Source organism: Capsella rubella, unplaced genomic scaffold (assembly GCF_000375325.1).
Source record: "Capsella rubella cultivar Monte Gargano unplaced genomic scaffold, Caprub1_0 scaffold_7, whole genome shotgun sequence".
Lineage (NCBI taxonomy): Eukaryota > Viridiplantae > Streptophyta > Magnoliopsida > Brassicales > Brassicaceae > Capsella > Capsella rubella.
The window spans coordinates 10,528,236-10,546,214 of record NW_006238917.1 but is presented as its reverse complement, the minus strand read 5'-3'; the positions used below and the strand labels follow the sequence as shown (position 1 = coordinate 10,546,214).

General features: G+C 34.3%; 4 protein-coding genes across 4 annotated transcripts; 3 read left to right on the top strand and 1 right to left on the bottom strand.

Moving 5' to 3' along the window:
- Positions 1 to 912: 912 nt before the first annotated feature.
- Positions 913 to 1,836, top strand: LOC17878071 (auxin-responsive protein IAA1). The gene is made up of 2 exons (XM_006282836.2): positions 913 to 1,221; positions 1,314 to 1,836. The coding sequence occupies exons 1-2, from the start codon at positions 1,055 to 1,057 to the stop codon at positions 1,657 to 1,659; spliced, it is 513 nt and encodes a 170-aa protein (XP_006282898.1). The 5' UTR covers positions 913 to 1,054; the 3' UTR covers positions 1,660 to 1,836.
- Positions 1,837 to 2,034: 198 nt separating this feature from the next.
- LOC17878877 (acylamino-acid-releasing enzyme) lies at positions 2,035 to 6,566 on the top strand. Its single transcript, XM_006285185.2, has 18 exons — positions 2,035 to 2,188; positions 2,463 to 2,644; positions 2,773 to 3,073; positions 3,154 to 3,378; positions 3,453 to 3,650; positions 3,744 to 3,815; positions 4,038 to 4,176; positions 4,333 to 4,484; positions 4,569 to 4,651; positions 4,758 to 4,876; positions 4,960 to 5,038; positions 5,124 to 5,304; positions 5,395 to 5,455; positions 5,538 to 5,660; positions 5,738 to 5,929; positions 6,010 to 6,078; positions 6,178 to 6,254; positions 6,352 to 6,566. The coding sequence occupies exons 1-18, from the start codon at positions 2,055 to 2,057 to the stop codon at positions 6,416 to 6,418; spliced, it is 2,454 nt and encodes an 817-aa protein (XP_006285247.1). The 5' UTR covers positions 2,035 to 2,054; the 3' UTR covers positions 6,419 to 6,566.
- A 1,110-nt stretch (positions 6,567 to 7,676) lies between these two features.
- On the bottom strand, positions 7,677 to 9,153 carry LOC17877930 (CBL-interacting serine/threonine-protein kinase 4). The gene has a single exon (XM_006285992.2). It carries the CDS (start codon positions 9,082 to 9,084, stop codon positions 7,822 to 7,824), a length of 1,263 nt encoding a protein of 420 aa, XP_006286054.2. The 5' UTR covers positions 9,085 to 9,153; the 3' UTR covers positions 7,677 to 7,821.
- A 7,183-nt stretch (positions 9,154 to 16,336) lies between these two features.
- LOC17879041 lies at positions 16,337 to 17,569 on the top strand. Its single transcript, XM_006285563.2, has 5 exons — positions 16,337 to 16,362; positions 16,448 to 16,628; positions 16,720 to 16,965; positions 17,071 to 17,217; positions 17,309 to 17,569. The coding sequence occupies exons 1-5, from the start codon at positions 16,337 to 16,339 to the stop codon at positions 17,444 to 17,446; spliced, it is 738 nt and encodes a 245-aa protein (XP_006285625.2). The 3' UTR covers positions 17,447 to 17,569.
- The last annotated feature ends 410 nt before the right edge of the window (positions 17,570 to 17,979 follow it).

Sequence of the window (17,979 nt, the reverse complement as noted above, 5' to 3'; positions counted from 1 at the left end):
GTCCCACTTATTTCCTACTTACGTAACACCCTTCCACCCTTACTTCCACCACTAGCCTCCCCCCCCCCCCCCCCCCCCCCCCCTCCAATTTATTATTGTAATAAGTGCACAAACTTACTTGTATATATGCGTAGGTGAAAGAAATTCCATTTTATATATGTCCTCAGTTTTTACTTTGAACAAAATGTAAAATTTATATCTTTTTTACAGTAGATGCAGTGGGTTTTCTAAACTTTTTAAAAGTATATTTGAAACAAAATACTAAAGTAGTTTACTTCGATTTTATCTTGATGCAAACCAAGTTTCTATAAAAATATACAGTATAACTCTATTGTATTCTTTATTCTTTATCTCTCATATAAAAGATATGTGATTTTAAACTCGTATTTGTATCAAATATACAAAACCGGTAATTGTATGATAATTGTCAAACAGATAATTATATTTTGACAATTACTAATTTCATTATATTCTCTCACAATATCCTAATTCAGAAATTTATAATATCCAATCTAAACTATACAAAAAGGTATATTAGATATTAGATATTAGATATTAGATATTATCTCGAATCTTTATCTTAATTAAACCAAATAACGAATAGTTGCATAAATAAACAAAAAACCTAACGTGATCGTGTGGTAGAGAAGTTTACTTGTCTAACCTTGATAACCTTGCTCACTCGTTTGACCGTAAGAGAAAGAAACGGCTACGATCTCGCGTTACGCAAATCATGACCGTTGAAAAATATAAAGAAAGAAGCCGCGTCCAAAATCTTTGTGTCCCACCTTTGTCCCCTTGCCTATACCTTGCCTCCTCATGCTCCCCGACAACGTCATAATTCCCATCTCTTTCTCTTTAACCCTAACTCCAAAGCAACTTCGTTATATAAACCTCTCTCTCTCTCCCTCACCATTTCACAAACTCCATCGCATTTCAAGGATCTTATCACATTCCCAAGAAGAGCAACAATAACAAGAGAAGAAGAAGAAGACTCAAGAGTTAAAGAAGACTGAGTGATTCTTTGTTGAAACAACAAGTATAGTAAGAGAATATGGCGTATGAAGAAAGCACCAGTGGACTTAACCTTAAGGACACCGAGCTTCGTTTGGGATTACCCGGAACAGAAGGAGAACAACAACAACTAGAAGTTTCTTGCCTCAGAAGCAACAAGCGGAAGACTAACGACTCAAAAGAAGAATCTTGTCCTCCTCCTTCCAAGTAAGTTGAGATCTGAAGTCATATTTTTCTAATCCAAACTTCTTGATATCGCTCGGTGTACTAATGATGAATCTTGTTTTGTAAACTTTCAGAACACAGATCGTTGGTTGGCCTCCAGTGAGATCTAACCGTAAGAACAACAAAAACGTTAGTTATGTGAAAGTAAGTGTGGACGGAACTCCATATCTTCGCAAGATAGATCTCAAGATGTACCAAAACTATCCAGAGCTTCTCAAAGCACTCGAGAACATGTTCAAGTTCACAGTAGGTGAATATTCCGAGAGAGAAGGCTACAAAAAGGGTTCTGGATTTGTACCTACTTATGAAGACAAAGATGGAGATTGGATGTTGGTCGGTGATGTTCCATGGGACATGTTCTCTTCATCTTGTCAAAAACTCAGAATCATGAAAGGATCTGAAGCTACTAATGCCTTATGATCCCTGCCCGTAATGCCTTTCAAAGTTTCATACTTTATTCTAGACATAAAATAGTTTGATGTAAAGAAAGAGAGAGTTTATGTACAATAGGGATACAAATACGTTATATAGATGTAAAACTATTAAGCCTGTTCATTTTGTAAGATCAGTCTTGATTATACAAGTTTATTATATGTATCCTCAAGATAAACCAAACATTATATAGCTTGTGTTGTGTCTCTATAGTGGGATGGCTTCTCATGGTTAATGGTTAATATAAAACAAACATAACCAATAAAGTTTGAGACTTTGAGACATATAGAAAGATACAAAAACTTTGGATTAAGAAATGGGCAATTTTTAATGGATATCACCATCAAAAGTTTTGAGCTTTTATTTGTTTTCTTTAATATTAGATGGCGAGAATCTTTACTTACCCAATCACTTGCTCCACCAAATTGGGATTTGACTTGAGCTTCTCTTCTCATCGTCATCTTCGTCGCCTTACTTTTCGACCTACGTTCATCACTCTATCACCTACTCAATCGCCGTAAGCTCTTCTTCTTCCCTCTCAATCTCTGTGTTTTTGTTTGTGTTGGCATGGTTTAAGAATCGTTGATGGTGTTGCGTTGATGGGTATATCTATTTGATAGTTTATAATCCGAAAGTTCACTCCTTTGATCTGTTTTTCATATGCTCTGTTCTAATGGATTTGTAGCAATATCATATCTATTACGAGACTGGATTGGTTTGAAATTATGGATGATTGATCTGGTTACTAGTCTCGTTTTGCAATTATTTAGAGAGAGATATACTTGTTTCAGTTGCAGAGCTTTGATTCGAAGATTTGTAGCTATGGATTCTTCTGGAACTGATTCGGCTAAAGAATTGCATGTTGGTTTGGACCCAACTACTGAGGAAGAGTATGCCACACAGTCAAAGCTACTTCAAGAGTTCATAAATATTCCCAGCATTGACAAAGCTTGGATTTTTAACTCCGATTCTGGTAAGTTGGGACATTGGAATCAAGAATTTCAAGTGTTTTGTTGTTGAGAATCATCTGACCAGATGAAATGATGATTCACTTAATTGTAATGGGACAAGTTTGAAGAATTTGAAAACTTTTTACTGCAGGTACTCAGGCGATGTTTGCCTTGAGTCAAGCAAACCTTTTGGCTAATAAAAGGAAGAAGTTTATGTTATCGAGTCATATCTCAAAAGAAAGTAACTCTGTTAACTTTCACTGGGCGCCATTTCCCGTCGAGATGACTGGTGCATCAGCTTTTATCCCTTCTCCATCTGGTCTAAAGCTTCTTGTAATTCGCAACCCTGAAAAAGAGTCTCCTACAAAGTTTGAGATATGGAATTCGTCTCAGCTGGAGAAGGAGTTCCATATTCCACAGAAAGTTCATGGCTCTGTATACGTTGATGGATGGTACGGCACTATTTTTGGCTGATTATAATGAAAAGTTCTTGTAGAAGTATAAAAATGAGCAAGGCTTATATATGATGTAGGTTTGAAGGGATATCTTGGAATTCAGATGAGACTCATGTTGCATATGTCGCCGAGGAACCATCTCGTCCAAAGCCTACATTCGATCATTTAGGTTATTACAAGAAAGAGAACTCTTTGGAGAAGGATATTGGAAGCTGGAAAGGTGAAGGGGATTGGGAAGAGGAATGGGGAGAAGCGTATGCCGGAAAAAGGCAGCCTGCGCTGTTTGTTATTGATGTTGACAGGTATTCAACAATCTGTCCATAAGAAAATAACATTTACTCTTACTTTTTCTGATGGTTGGTTTTGCTGTTAACAGTGGAGAGGTCGAGCCAATCAAAGGAATTCCAAGATCAATAAGTGTTGGACAGGTTGTTTGGAGTCCAATCAGTAACGGATCAGCTCAATATTTGGTTTTTGCCGGGTGGTTAGGAGATAAAAGAAAGTTTGGTATTAAGTACTGCTACAACAGACCTTGTGCCATATACGCAATAAAGTTCATATCGAATGAACCAAAGTGAGTTTGTTACTTCTCTAACGACTAAAAGACATCTTAATCATCCCTAATGACCGATAACTACTATAAAGTTTGTGTTTACTTGCGTTTCAGAGATGATGCAAACGAATTCCCTGTACATAACTTGACTAAGAGCATAAGCAGCGGTTTTTGTCCTCGGTTCAGGTTTATATCTTATCATTTTTTTTCCTTTCTTTAAGGTATATATTTGGTAAGAGTAATTTTTTTCCTTGTTACTCTTTTTATAACTGAGCGTTCTTACACAACTTCTGTTAAAATTTTCCCTTATATATAGCGGTGTTGTTTTGCAATGTTCGATCAAGTTATGAGTTAATGACCTGTCACAAACTTACTCTAGTCACCATACATTTTTTCCTTCCCTCACAGCAAAGATGGGAAATTTCTTGTGTTTGTATCTGCAAAGAGCGCTGTTGACTCTGGGGCGCATTGGGGAACCGAGTCACTTCACAGGATTGACTGGCCAAGTGATGGGAAACTTCTTGAGTCAACAAATATCATTGACGTGGTGAGATAATGAGGACCTTTTCCTCTCTCTTTATACGCTAATAGAGCTACATAAATTTTTGGGTTGACCACCTGTTTTTTGTTAGATATATAGCAATCAAATTAATATATCTGCTATATGTTATTTGATGATATTCAAATATATCTTATACTGCAGATTCAAGTTGTGAACTGTCCTGAAGATGGCTGTTTCCCTGGGCTCTATGTTACTGGCCTTCTGAGTGATCCATGGCTGTCAGATGGACATAGCCTTATGTTGTCTACCTACTGGCGCAGTTGTCGAGTTATACTCAGCGTAAATTTGCTAAGGTGACTGATTAAGTAATATGGAAAGTTTAAGAAATTCCTCCTGCTGCTGTGCTTACTGATGAATATATCTTGAGAATATTACAGCGGTGAAGTGTCACGTGCTAGCCCCATTGATTCAGATTATTCATGGAGCGTTCTTGCACTAGATGGTGATAATATAGTTGCTGGTAAAATATTTTGAGCAAGTTCTTAATCTCAGTTACTAGCTGCCAATATTATATCTTGATGACACACCAGACTTGAAACAACATCATGTTTTCTTTTTCTGACTAGTGTCTAGCAGTCCAGTGAGTGTTCCTGAAATTAAATATGGAAAGAAAGCTCTCGATTCAGCTGGGCAGCCTTCATGGCAGTGGTCAAATATCCAAAGCCCGATCAGATGCTCTGAGAAGGTAAAAGCATATATTTCTAGTCCTTTTTAATTAAAATAATGTTAAGCCTTTTCCTCATTAATCTTTTGTTTTAATCGTTGCAGGTTATGTCAGCACTTTCATCCCTTCAGTTTGAAATTCTAAAAGTACCAATTACTGATGTTTCTGAAGGTCTTACAGAAGGTAACTTACACCAATTTTTGATTTTGACAAAATCTATTTGTTTCCTAGACTGTGGCCCTGAATACTCTGTTATTGTGTATGGCAGGGGCCAAAAAACCTACTGAAGCTATATATGTATCGTCCTCCAAGCCTAAGGAGAATGGGAAATGTGATCCCTTAATTACTGTTCTTCATGGAGGTCCTCATTCTGTTTCCCCTTGCAGTTTCTCCAGGAATTCGGCCTATCTCTCCTCAATTGGATACAGTCAGCTGATTGTAAATTACAGGTTTACTAACGATCGTACAGCTCCGAATTCTACTAGTTCATCAACCTTTTAGAGATCCTAACTTGGTATGGTGACTCATTTGAATTGAAGGGGTTCGTTGGGATATGGGGAAGATGCTTTGCAGTCTCTACCTGGGAAAGTTGGATCACAGGTATTTACTCTATGCGCATGTAATGTCACTTTTCTTCTTTCTGACCTGCATTTTGCTTAATTGATAAGCTTCTCTGATACAGGACGTGAAAGATGTTCTCACGGCTGTAGATTATGCCATCAAAATGGGACTCGCAGACCCATCTAAAATAACTGTGCTAGGTGGTTCTCATGGTGGGTTTTTGACCACTCACTTGATTGGCCAGGTACTGCATTTGTTTTACCTCTGAATTTATGGCACTGGATTAGTAATTATCATCCTTATACCAAACTTTTTCTATAGGCGCCGAGTAAGTTTGTGGCAGCAGCTGCAAGGAATCCTGTATGCAACATAGCATCAATGATTGGGATTACAGATATACCTGATTGGTGTTTCTTTGAAGCATATGGGGACCAGACTCACTATACAGAAGCCCCCTCAGCCGAAGATCTTTCTCTGTTTCATAAAATGTCTCCTATATCACACATCTCAAAGGTCAAACCAACCTTGTATATCCGTTTCTTCAGGACTCTTGAAAACATTTAATGATTCTTCTTGTGCGTTCACTTCTGCAGGTGAAAACACCTACTTTGTTTCTTTTGGGAGCTCAGGATCTCCGTGTTCCCATATCAAACGGATTTCAAGTAAGATCCTTTGTAGATTGAAAGAATCTGCAACTTGTTCAAGTTTGCAGACTCAAACTCGTTGGTAAGGTGTTTAATCTGTTGTCTTGATTTGTATAGTACGTGAGGGCATTGAAGGAGAAAGGAGTTGAGGTTAAAGTTCTAGTCTTTCCCAATGACAATCATCCCCTAGACAGGTAAATAACCCAAAGCCTGCCATTTTTGTTGTTCATCTCTTTGTGAAAGTTTTGAATGTTGAAACATGTGTTTGCGTCTTGTGATTGTTTTATGCAGACCACAGACGGATTATGAAAGCTTTCTCAACATTGCTGTCTGGTTCAACAAGTACTCCAAGCATTAAACACCTGATAATTTTCGATTACCGAGTTTGTATTTCTTACAAAACCTGAATGAAAAGAAACGAACGGTTTAAAGAATAAAGACTGCGACTTTCTGATACTTCAGGTCGTGTCATAAACGTTTCGGAAACAAAGTGGTTTAAAAGATTCTTTTGTTGTGCAATGAAACACATAGAGACAAGAAAAATGAACGGCTAAAAACTAAGGCTTTGACTGGTTTACACACAATGCATGAGTTTGCAGAAACTGAAGGTTGCGGTTAGTAATTTAATGGAACGAGGAATACGAGATACACTTTGTTCCAAGTTGTTGAGTTTTCAGATTGATTCTTCGTTCGAAACGATATTTTTGGGGATGTGCAACTGAAAATGAACTCCTGATTACGAACTATAATCATCTGTTTATGTAATTATCAATACATATATTTCACATATACTATATTTTAGATATATACATATTACGTGTGTTTGATTTTGTAATCAAGTTGACATGAATATGAGAGTGCAAATATATTTTGTTATCTTTTAATAGTAGCATATACCATTAAAGTATAGATCATGGTTAAGATTTTGTTATTTCGTATAGTTTTAGGAAAAAAAAATGAGGGTTCACTATGAAATGTTCCAAAAAAGAAAATCTGATTATTCAATTTTAAAAACACCTTAAATGTGACACATAACGGTTTTAAGATTTGATATTAAACGAACAAAACTACGCGGAAAAACGAATCAAGCTTTTCAAATATCTTACCAGTTTTACGCGGTAGAAATATTATATGTCTGAAATTTTAAATTATATTTTAAATTTTACAGGAAAACCCAATTAAGTCCTTTTAGTAACAACTTAACCATTTTACGTGGGAACAAACGGTATATGTTTAAAATTTATATATACAATTTTACGCGGGAACTCAATCAATCTTTATACTAAAGGCTTAACTATTTTACGAAAAATACTATATTTAAAATATGATATTATATATAGAATTTACGTAGGGAAGTAAATTAAGTCCTTTAATTGACATTTAAAGCATTTTACGTGGAAAACAATTATACGGTTTTGAAATTTACTATTGTATATTCAATTTTACGCGGGAAAGCTAACCAAACCCTTTTCGTAAAAATTTTAATACGTAGAACATAACTATACATTTAAAATTTGATATTATATATACAATTTACGCGGAACCCAATCAAGCATTCGTTATATCTTCGACTATTTTATGTTTGTCATTTTGGTTGATCTTTTGCTAAAGAGAGGTGAAGGTCAAGCTCAAGTGACATTAAGTGAATCCACTAATAGTCATAAATATTACAAAAACTGAACCTTAGAAAGCAAAGCTAAAGTCATCTTAAGCTATAGCTACATAAATTAAAAAGCTAAAGATGCAACTTTTAAGATGACGTCAATTGTGCCATGAGAGCACAATCTCCTCAAACTCTACAATTAGCTCCGACCAATGAGTCTCCTCCTCCTCCTCTTCACCGTCAGCCACCTTCACCTCCGCCACGACCAACCCTTCCGCCAGCTCCAACACCTCAACCACCACAGCCGTCCTTCCTTTTCCCAATCCCACCACCTTAGCCTCATCCTTCTTCTCAACTCTAAACCCTAACTTTTCCCCTATCATCTCTGCCTTCTCCACCACTCCATCCGCTGACACCTTCGCAGTAAACCTCTTCTCTTTCCTCATCCTCCCCACGAGCAAACCCGAGAGATCCAACCCCGAAGACAACGAGATCAAATCAAAAGCCGTAACGACATTGTTCGTCTTGGCCTCTTTCTCAAGAAACCTATCCAACTCAACCACATCAGACCGAACCTCAAGAGACTTTTGAAACCAAGCTGTTTCAATCACATCATCAACACTCATCCTCGTCTCTGGATTCGGATCAAGCAACTTAAAGATAATAGATCGAGCTTGTTTCGAGATCCAGCTCGGGAAACGGTACTCTCTCTTACGAATCTTCCGGTACATCGCAACAATGTTAGCATCATCAAAAGGAACATAACCAGCAAGAAGAACAAAGAGAAACACACCACACGACCAAGCATCAGCTTTAGCACCGTCGTAACCTCTCTGAGCAATCACTTCCGGTGCAGTATAAGCCGGAGTCCCACAAGCTGTGTGAAGCAACCCGTTACAGCTACGGTGCTCCGGCAAAGCGGATAAACCAAAGTCGGAGACCTTGAGGTTCCCTTCCTTATCCAAGAGCAGATTCTGCGGCTTCACGTCGCGATGAACGATCCCGTCGCGGTGGCAGAAGCTAAGCGCGGAGGCGAGCTGTTGGAAGTAACGACGAGCCGCCGATTCGTTAAGCCGACCGTATCGGACGAGCTTTTCGAAGAGCTCTCCTCCGGCGGCGTATTCAACGACGAGATAGATCTTGGATTTTGTTGCCATGACCTCGTGGATTTTTAGCACGTTGGGATGGTTCTGGAGACGACGCATCGCTTCGATCTCCCGGATGATCCTCGGCTCCATACCGGAATCGATAGTCTTCTTCTTGTCGATGATTTTCATAGCTACGAGCTCGCCGGTGGAGATGGAACGAGCTACATGGACTTTAGCAAAGCTTCCGACTCCAAGACGACGACCGAGTTCGTATTTCCCGAGAAGAACGGTCCCTGATTGTTTCTCCGGTGACTTTCGGGATCGGGAAACCATTTTTTGTGGTGGTTGTTGCGGCGGAGTTGGTGGTGGCCGGAGTTTTTTAAAGAAGGGGACGGTTAAGAGTGTTGTGACTGTTGTTTTCTTTTTATAGGGGAAAGCAAAGTATACATCACTTTCACTTTACTTATTTCCGAAACTACCCTTTCCTACTTTTTTTTAATTTGTTTTAATATAAATAATTATAGTTTTTGGGAAAAAAAAGAAAAGATTTAAAAGGCTATTTAAATATAATTTGTGTATAGTATAGTATTATTTTGATGTGAAACGTTCAAACAAAAATTATAAAAAGAGGTGACAAGTAATATTTAAGAAGATATATGAGGTGTTTTATATTTTTTATATCTTTATGTAACATCATTAATAAATATTATATACTGTTTTTAGGTTTTTTTGACAGATGTAAACTTGTAATGAGTGAATGGTGATAAATTATCTTTTTGGTATTAATTTTAAGAAAATTTTGTAAATTAATTTCAGAAAAAGATAGATATCTATTTAAGCTAATAACAGCTATATCTTTCTCTTTTTGTTTTAATTTTATTTACATTTATGTATCTGGCAGTAATATATATCTATATAATGTCATTTATGTATATAGTGTAGATATTGGTGAAAATACACGTGAGGATGAGCTAATAGTTTTCACCCTTTTTTAAAAAAAGTATGATTAAAAACACAGCCAAAACTTTTCTACAAAGAACAACTTCAACTATTTTCAATAATACAAATGTTATATTTTTCTTGGATGGCTACTAAGAAAAACAAAACTATACTATTTGTGAGAAACAAAAGAATAATGGAAAATGTTAAAGATGTGTTTCATGTAAATATGAAAAATTTCAAGGATACTTTTGTAGTTAGTGAGATAGTTATAATATATACAAATTTGTTTGCTTACATTATTGTTTCATGTATATAATATATCAATGTTGTTGCCGACAGTGAACTATATAGAACATATAAACTAATGTAAGATGAGTAGTTCTTTGCATATATTTTATGTGCTAATCCGCACGTGAAGAAATTTTTCATAAAACTGCGAATTTATGTAATTATATAGTAGTCTGATAAGATGTAAAATTGTGTTCTTTCTACAATACAATAATTATGAAAAAACAGAATTACAAAAATAGATTATGTCATAAAATTTAAACCATAGTTTTGCTTAAAATTGTTCTATAGGTAAAGATTATTAGTTAAACATCAAACTAATACTAGCTCAAAGTCGAAAACTTATATTTAGTTGTAAACTTTAGAGTTTCAACTCTCTTTAGTTACGGCTTTGAGTGTTGTGTAGTCGATTATTGGGGATGATGTTTGAGGAACTGTGTTTCTGAAGCATATCCAAATGTGATTTAATTTCTTTTATTTTGGATAAAATGATTGTCTTCTTGTCCTCTACACAAAAGAAACTTATAATTTATAAGCAAATTGTACACTCATACTGATCTTCTTACCAATCATTTCATCGAGTTTTGGACAAATTACAACTAGATATGTAAGAATAAAAGCTGGTTTTAACGTTTAGAAGACTTTCAAAATTTGTTAGATTCCTCAAAGTTTCAAGAAATCTGCAAACGAATTTGCAAAAAGTTTGATTCCGAATATAAAAAAAGCAATGGTTCTCATAGTCATTTGTACATAGCTAGCTGTAATATTTCTTCCCATCTTTATCAGATTCTTTTAACTTTGGTATACACTGATAAACGTTATTTAGAGACCCAAACAAAACAAAGGATGTAACTTGTGCCTTATCATATACGTTAACTTTATAACACTATAAGCATTATTCCCAATTACCCAAGAATAATAATTCAAAACTTAGGAGAAAAAATATCTCATTGCCACTATTATAATCATGCATGCTTTATAACATATAAAAAATATCAAATGGTCCACATCAGTGGGACATAAACTCCTCAAGATACTCATCATCTAGTACATGCACTTCGCAGTCAAGTTAATTTCTACCTGAAATGTTTTTTTTTTTTTTTTTTTTTGATAAACCCTATCGGCTGATCCGGTTAGCCCCGATAGAAATCCAAAGGGCCACCACATTATTTATCCCGAGTTTGGAATGCTTTCCGACTAATGCCAGGGGGTAGTCAGGCCGCCTGCATTTCTGACTACCAGGTAAACCAATTGGGCCAAAGCCCAACTGACAGACTTCCCACACAACAATAATTTTTGTTTTCAGGGTGGATCGAACCTGGGTTAGTTCCTTGCAACCTTTCCCCAATTCTACCTGAAATGTTAAAAAACACTTCATACATAGTTATCAATTTTGTCTGCTTTTAGTCACTCAAATGATTAAGTCTTATTAAACTTGTGTACAAAGGTTACTTAAGTCATTTAGGATTCCAAAAAAGTCAAATCTAAACTGATCAAATTTTGGTGAAGGCTCTTTCTCCCCTCAACGCTCCTTCCTCGTGAGCAGCCTCCAAGGGCTCACACCAACTCACCAACATGACAGAAACTGTTTCAAGAAAATAACAACACCTACCGTCAAGATTGTTTGGTTTCTTGTCGAGAGTGTCGGATCAAAGGGCTCTCATTACGCCATGTCATTTGAATGTTAAAAAGACTCAATGTAACGGGAAAATTAAAAGTCGCTAGGCAAGGCAACGAAGAAGGCATGCAAATTGACGTTTTTATTATTAATTTTTTTTTTTTTTTGGGAGTGGCTTTTTGGATTTTTATTTGCTCCCACTAAGAGACTTTGGCATATTCGTCCTAACTACAACGCACTAATATAAGTCCATATTTAAAAGAACTATTTCAACATGGGAAAAGTTTTCTCATATGATATAGAAGTTATATGGAATCTTATGATGTTAGTCAAAAATATCTAAGAAATTGTATTATATTGATAGTGGAAATAGTAATTTTGTTTTGTGTCATATATATGCTTTTATGAGTGAGGGTGAGTCACGTTGGCTAAATTCATTCTAATGCAATTGGATGCAGAAGATTCACTCAACCAAGGTAAAATAGTGTATCAAAAAAAAAGATATTAGTGAGTACTTATGTAAAAGAATTGATGAATGTGAAATTTATTCGGCGAAATTGCGAAATAGTCTAAATCGTAAAATTTATATTTATGTCTTTAGTAATATATATCTTATCAAAGTTTTGTAATTTTTTAAAAGTGTGGTCGTTATATAAACCATCAAAATTTAAAATCTGATACATGTTTTATAATATTGGACCAGAAACACTTTATAATGAATTAGGCGGAGCATATGATTACTTGAGAGATAAAGGACCATTTTAAAATCTTTGTTCCCTATCAATGCAATTGTGGTTGTATCGTATGGTGTGTGTTGTCCTATCTCAAATCATGTAGGTGGAGAAGGTAAGGGCACCAATGAAAATGGTACGTTCAGCTCATACGTTATAACATATGATTTGTCAATATAATAACCAAATAATTTGTGATTATAATTTCATAAGACAAGTTAGGCGAAGCTGTTCATAGACATTTGGACATCTGGAGATGGTCACCCAGAAGTTGGGCTATTCATTTAATTGGTGGGACGTAATATATAATCATATGCCTTCATGGAATATTAATGAGAATTGACTATATGTTTTTTAAGATGTCACAAACACACAATTATTTCTTTATATACTAAAGACAATTAGATTCATCATACGTCTTATAATAGAGTATTAGTGAGACTTGACGATACACAATCAAACAATTATTCCTTCACATATATAAAACAAAGGTTAATAACATTACTATCATATTAATTAAAATCGATGGTTGGACTTAGATTCTCTTATTTAATTATGAAAGCTATACGTACATGGTCGTGGGAATGTTGCCTTCATAGTGATGGTATGCTCCATCACCATTGAAGAGTCACAGTTTAGTTATTATTTAACATTTTATCGATACTAACATCAAAATGAGACATAACGATATAATTAACTCGTCTTTCCGATCCGATCGACTCCTTTGGTTTGGTCTTTTGGTTTCTTGTACTGATAATAATATTCAGAGCGTCATTGCTGCTAAACCCTATATATTATTGTCTTTGTTAAACAATTCAGTTCTTCATCAAAGCAATAATTTGAGTATGGATTTAATAGCATAACGACCCAGTCTATTACTTTATTTTTTCAATGCTTAATTATTAATTTACTATTTTTTAGAAAAAAATTCATTATGATTTGATTATTACCATTTAAACTATAAATTATTCAGCCAAAAATGGAGTCAGATGGAGACTCCAAAATCATTGTTAAGACTCTAAGAGGGTGTTATTGGTTTGTGAGTTATATAGAGTTTTAATGACTTTAGATATTAAGTAGAATCTATTGTTATTCGATCAAGATTTTACAAAACTCTTTTAAAGTTTGGTGTTATTAGTTATTGATTTGTAAAGAGTCATTCAAAATCTTCATAAATATGGGGTTATTGGAGAAAAGAGAATTTTTTTTTGGATGATTTTTATGGAAAAATGAGTGGATTTTATATATATAATAGTTAAATAATTAAAAATTATTTTCAACAGTGGAAGTTATTAGTAAAAAAATTAATAACTAATTTTAGTAGATTATATTTTTATATGAAACAATGTTTGATAAAATATATGCATGTATCATTATTATAGTTTCCTAAATAAGGGGAATATGTAGTAACTGAGTTTTTAAAAATAATGATATTTAATATTAAATTATTAATGCTCTCGGAATTTAATATTTAATGGATAATATTTATACCCGAATTTTAATTCAAAATTTATGTATCCATTATTGTAATTCGGGTTATTTTTCGATTATGACCCGATCCATATAGCTTTTGTACTTCTCTTTTTGTAATATAGAGATTTAGTTAAAGTATAAGTTGATATATTTGATATATGAATCGAACATATGGTATAGTCAGGTACCAAAATAAAGTGTTCTGAAATCACGAGAGCCACACTTGTGTAATTAAGCAAAATAGGTTTTTTCATGCATGAACAATTGTACTATGTTGAATTCATACGTTGAATTATCGCATGTGTTACAACAAACATGTATTTTTAAATAATTGAATTTCAAACCTAAAGTTAAGTTTTTGTGTCTAATCATATAAAAACGTGATAAACATTTAACTAATGCTGATATGGAATCTTCTTGTGCAGGAGTCACGCTGACGTGGACTCCACGTGTGCAGAAATTCATGCTGATGTGGAATCTACGTGTACAAAAATATACAAATTGAAATAAAAATTATAGTAGAGATTTGATAAATTAATAAGATTATAATATTTAAAGAGAATTTGTAAATAAATTATAAAAATTTATTAATTTATTATATTGGTCCAAATTTTTATAGTGTTATTTTATAAGTGATTGTTGTAAATTTATTATATTGGCTCAACAATTTGATACTAGAAAAGTTTGATACATGAAATGTAAATTTAAGAATATATAACAATAAAATAGTCATATTTCACTAAAGTATTCACATATATATGTGTGTATATATATATATATTAATAAATTTATATTTTCAATAATTTATACTATTAATTTATATTGTTAATTATTGGGACCATATATTAACAAATGATTTTCAAAAAAACATTATTTTATTATTTTATTTAGATGTGCCTAAAATTACAAAGACCGAACTTGGGACCAAAAATGTATTAACTTATAGCGATTATTAATTTTCCACATGTGCTCATCTTGTTCATCCCTCCTCATAAATTCTTGGCTGATTAGATCGCATATACTACGTTTTATAAAGTTGTCATCCGGCTTGAATAGAGACAACTGGGAGCAGCGTTCCCGAACCAGATCTTCATCTTTGAGTATATTCTTCTTTTTCATAATCCGCACTAGGGTTGCTTCCACGGCATACTTTCGATCCAAACCCAGACCATTTTCCAAAACTGGATTCTTTCCCTTGCGCCGATGAGGTACCTCAATTCTCCTATTTATTAATTACACATTTCATCAAAAAATCACATTATTAAAAGGTAACAAATAAATAATTAACATGACATTAAACAGAAGTTTGAAACAAATACACAACCTTAAAATCTGGGCTATTTCTTTTCTTAACCCACTTTTTCCATGTCGACAAAGATTGGATTTTACTTGGTTTTAGCTTTAGGATTTGAGATCTTGCTGATCTTGGACATCTTCTTCTCCTTCAATAGCTAGAATCTCGGCGAACAACGCACTAGAGATCTGAAATAATGTTATATAGTAAGCTTATTGAAATAATGTGTTTTTCAAATACCATACTTCCATTATTTATTTACCTAATATTATTTCTAATATTTAATTAATCTATTTATAAGTATAATTATATTATTAATTTTTTAAAAAAATGTAAGCTTTTTCATATAAACTTGAAGTTTCATCAAGCATTTACAGAAATAAAAAGTGAGAAGGGAGGAAAATCATAAAAATTAAACAACTCTAAACCAAAGATCCACAGTAGGCTTTACAAGATATAAAAAAAATGAGAACCTTTTCTCATTTGAGCATTTTTCACTTAAAATTTCTACAAACAAAAAAATGAGAAGAACCGGAGGAGAATCATAAAGAAAACACTTTAAAAGAAGATAGAAACACAAATAGCTTTAACTTTACCGGAAAATAAAAATCCAAATATAAACGTCACCGTGTAATCGAGTATATGGGGTTTTGGATCATTTGACTTCTTTAACTTGTGTTACGAGAAACCAGTTCATTGGATATTCCTAGTATAGTAAGAAATATTAATAAGTCTTGATCTTTCCCACCATACACATGACTCGTCCATCACACAACCTCCATGAACAAAAAAGCTAGAGAGCAAAAGAGGAATGATTTTTGGAAACGTTGAAACTCTGCATCTTCCATTTTACTTACTATAGCACATTGTGCTTCTACACCACACATACACGGATGAGAGAGTATGATGGACTATGACAGAAAACAGCAAAAGCTATATCCATATATGGATAAATCAAGAACTCAAGCGTGTGGGGTTGGTAACGTTAGAAAAAAGAGAAAGAAGTGGTAAATGACAAAGTAGAGCATAGAGAGATCATCCATCATCATCTCTCTCGGCTATAAAAACAGATTCGGTGATCACAACTCATCACATCAAATACAAAACAACAACACAGAGATCAAGAGAAAGAGATAGATAGATTCATATAAGCTAAAAGAGTCAACAAAAAGAAAAAGAAACATGGGTGTCGTAGCATTCAACTAGATAGAGGAAGGAGATTACAAACTCACGCTTGTAATGAACAGAGACAATTGGGCAAACAGGTAAGTTTTTAAAAATTCTCTCATTCGATCGTTTCAAGAATAATGTTGATGATGACCTGATTTTTGTTAATGCATGGTGTGACAGGGCCATGCATAGGGCGTCTTGGAATGGCCAGATTTTGAGTGGTCGGTGCGAAGACAACGACGGAACGTGGTTTGCTATTTCCAAACGAGGCCGAATCGCTTTTCTCGTGAATACATCGATATTGCTAGACCGCGTTGATCCAGACGAAGGATCCGAGTTGTACCCTTTTGAATTCTTGAAGGTTTCTTTCGTTTTCTTGATTTTTTTCTTCTTTTTTTTGCATATTTTGCTTTTCTTTATGATTCAAACATATATTGGATATCTTATTGCAGAGCAATATGAGTCCACATGACTTTGCCAACCATGTGAAACAGCGTGAAGTAGATAGACATGAAGAACTAGATGATGAGAGCGATGGATGGTCCTATAGTCTTATTGTCGCAGACCTGATCTCCAATGCAATGGTTCATATCAGGAAACCTGTGGGATCTGAGCCGACTGTCATAATAGAAACCGTTCCGTTTGGTGTGCACTCAGTCTCTCCTTACGGTGGTCTCGATTCCAATGCATTTCCTAGGGTAAGTTATTAAAGAACAACTAATCATGTCTTGTAATGATCTAAGTCCATTTTTGTATTTTCTAAAATCAGAACCTCTGTTTTTGTTAATATGGTATTAATGCAGGATACACGCCTTAGAACCTTTTTTCGTGTGATGATTAATGATTTGGGAAACGATGAAGTACCACCACTTAGGGAGATTTCTGAGAATACTGAAGGAGGAAGAGACGCTGTGAATCTAGAAACTATGGATGCACATCCTTCTGAAGAAGTAAGAAAGATTTTGATCTACACGTTTCTTATCCTAACCATCTTATATGTAAATAACACCTAATCTCTTTCTTTTTGCGTTTTCGATTCAGCTTGGGATTCAACGATTTGGAACAACAAGTAAGACAACATTGGCGGTGAAACGCAATAACAAAGTCATCTTCAATGAAGGGCACAGGAACTACCATGGTGATTGGAACTGGCGCGAGTTGAATTTCAAGATTCAGTAGAAAGAAAGAGTTATACAAAGTAACATATTGCACAGCAAGAGCATCAAATTATTATCTAATCTATAGTTAAATAAATAATCTTGTTGATGTTGTGTTATAGATCTCTCTAATTAATTAAACACTGTCCACTTAGGGAAGCATATTTCCTTGATCGCACTATATTTTAAAGTCTAAGTGCATTACGCTTAAAACTAATTAATAAAATTGTTGGTATTCTAAAACTTTTCTTTGGCAAAGTTTTCACTTTATATTTTTCATCTAAAAAAAAGTAACAACGTCGTAACTAAAAATAAACAAGAACTTGAAATCAAGAAAAAGCATGAACAAGAACATGTAGATATTATGGAAAAATCCAGAACGTTACGTTATGGATACAACAAAGAACATATAGAAATTAAGAAAAAGCATGCACACTACCATTTACCATGACAATTATAACAAACCAAAAACAAAGCCAAGACATGAAGATATTGTTTTGTTTTGATACTATAAAGTCTTAACGGCTGATAATCAAAGAGGTTACTATTTTACAC

Coding starts and splice junctions, on each gene's coding strand:
- LOC17878071 (XM_006282836.2), top strand. CDS start 1,055: ATGGCGTATGAAGAAAGCACCAGTGGACTTAACCTTAAGGACACCGAG. Junction 1,222..1,313: donor TCTTGTCCTCCTCCTTCCAA/GTAAGTTGAGAT, acceptor GTAAACTTTCAG/AACACAGATCGTTGGTTGGC.
- LOC17879041 (XM_006285563.2), top strand. CDS start 16,337: ATGAACAGAGACAATTGGGCAAACAG. Junction 16,629..16,719: donor ACCCTTTTGAATTCTTGAAG/GTTTCTTTCGTT, acceptor ATCTTATTGCAG/AGCAATATGAGTCCACATGA. Junction 16,966..17,070: donor ATTCCAATGCATTTCCTAGG/GTAAGTTATTAA, acceptor GTATTAATGCAG/GATACACGCCTTAGAACCTT.
- LOC17878877 (XM_006285185.2), top strand. CDS start 2,055: ATGGCGAGAATCTTTACTTACCCAATCACTTGCTCCACCAAATTGGGA. Junction 4,652..4,757: donor TGGTGATAATATAGTTGCTG/GTAAAATATTTT, acceptor TTTTCTGACTAG/TGTCTAGCAGTCCAGTGAGT. Junction 6,079..6,177: donor CCATATCAAACGGATTTCAA/GTAAGATCCTTT, acceptor TGATTTGTATAG/TACGTGAGGGCATTGAAGGA.
- LOC17877930 (XM_006285992.2), bottom strand. CDS start 9,084: ATGGTTTCCCGATCCCGAAAGTCACCGGAGAAACAATCAGGGACCGTT.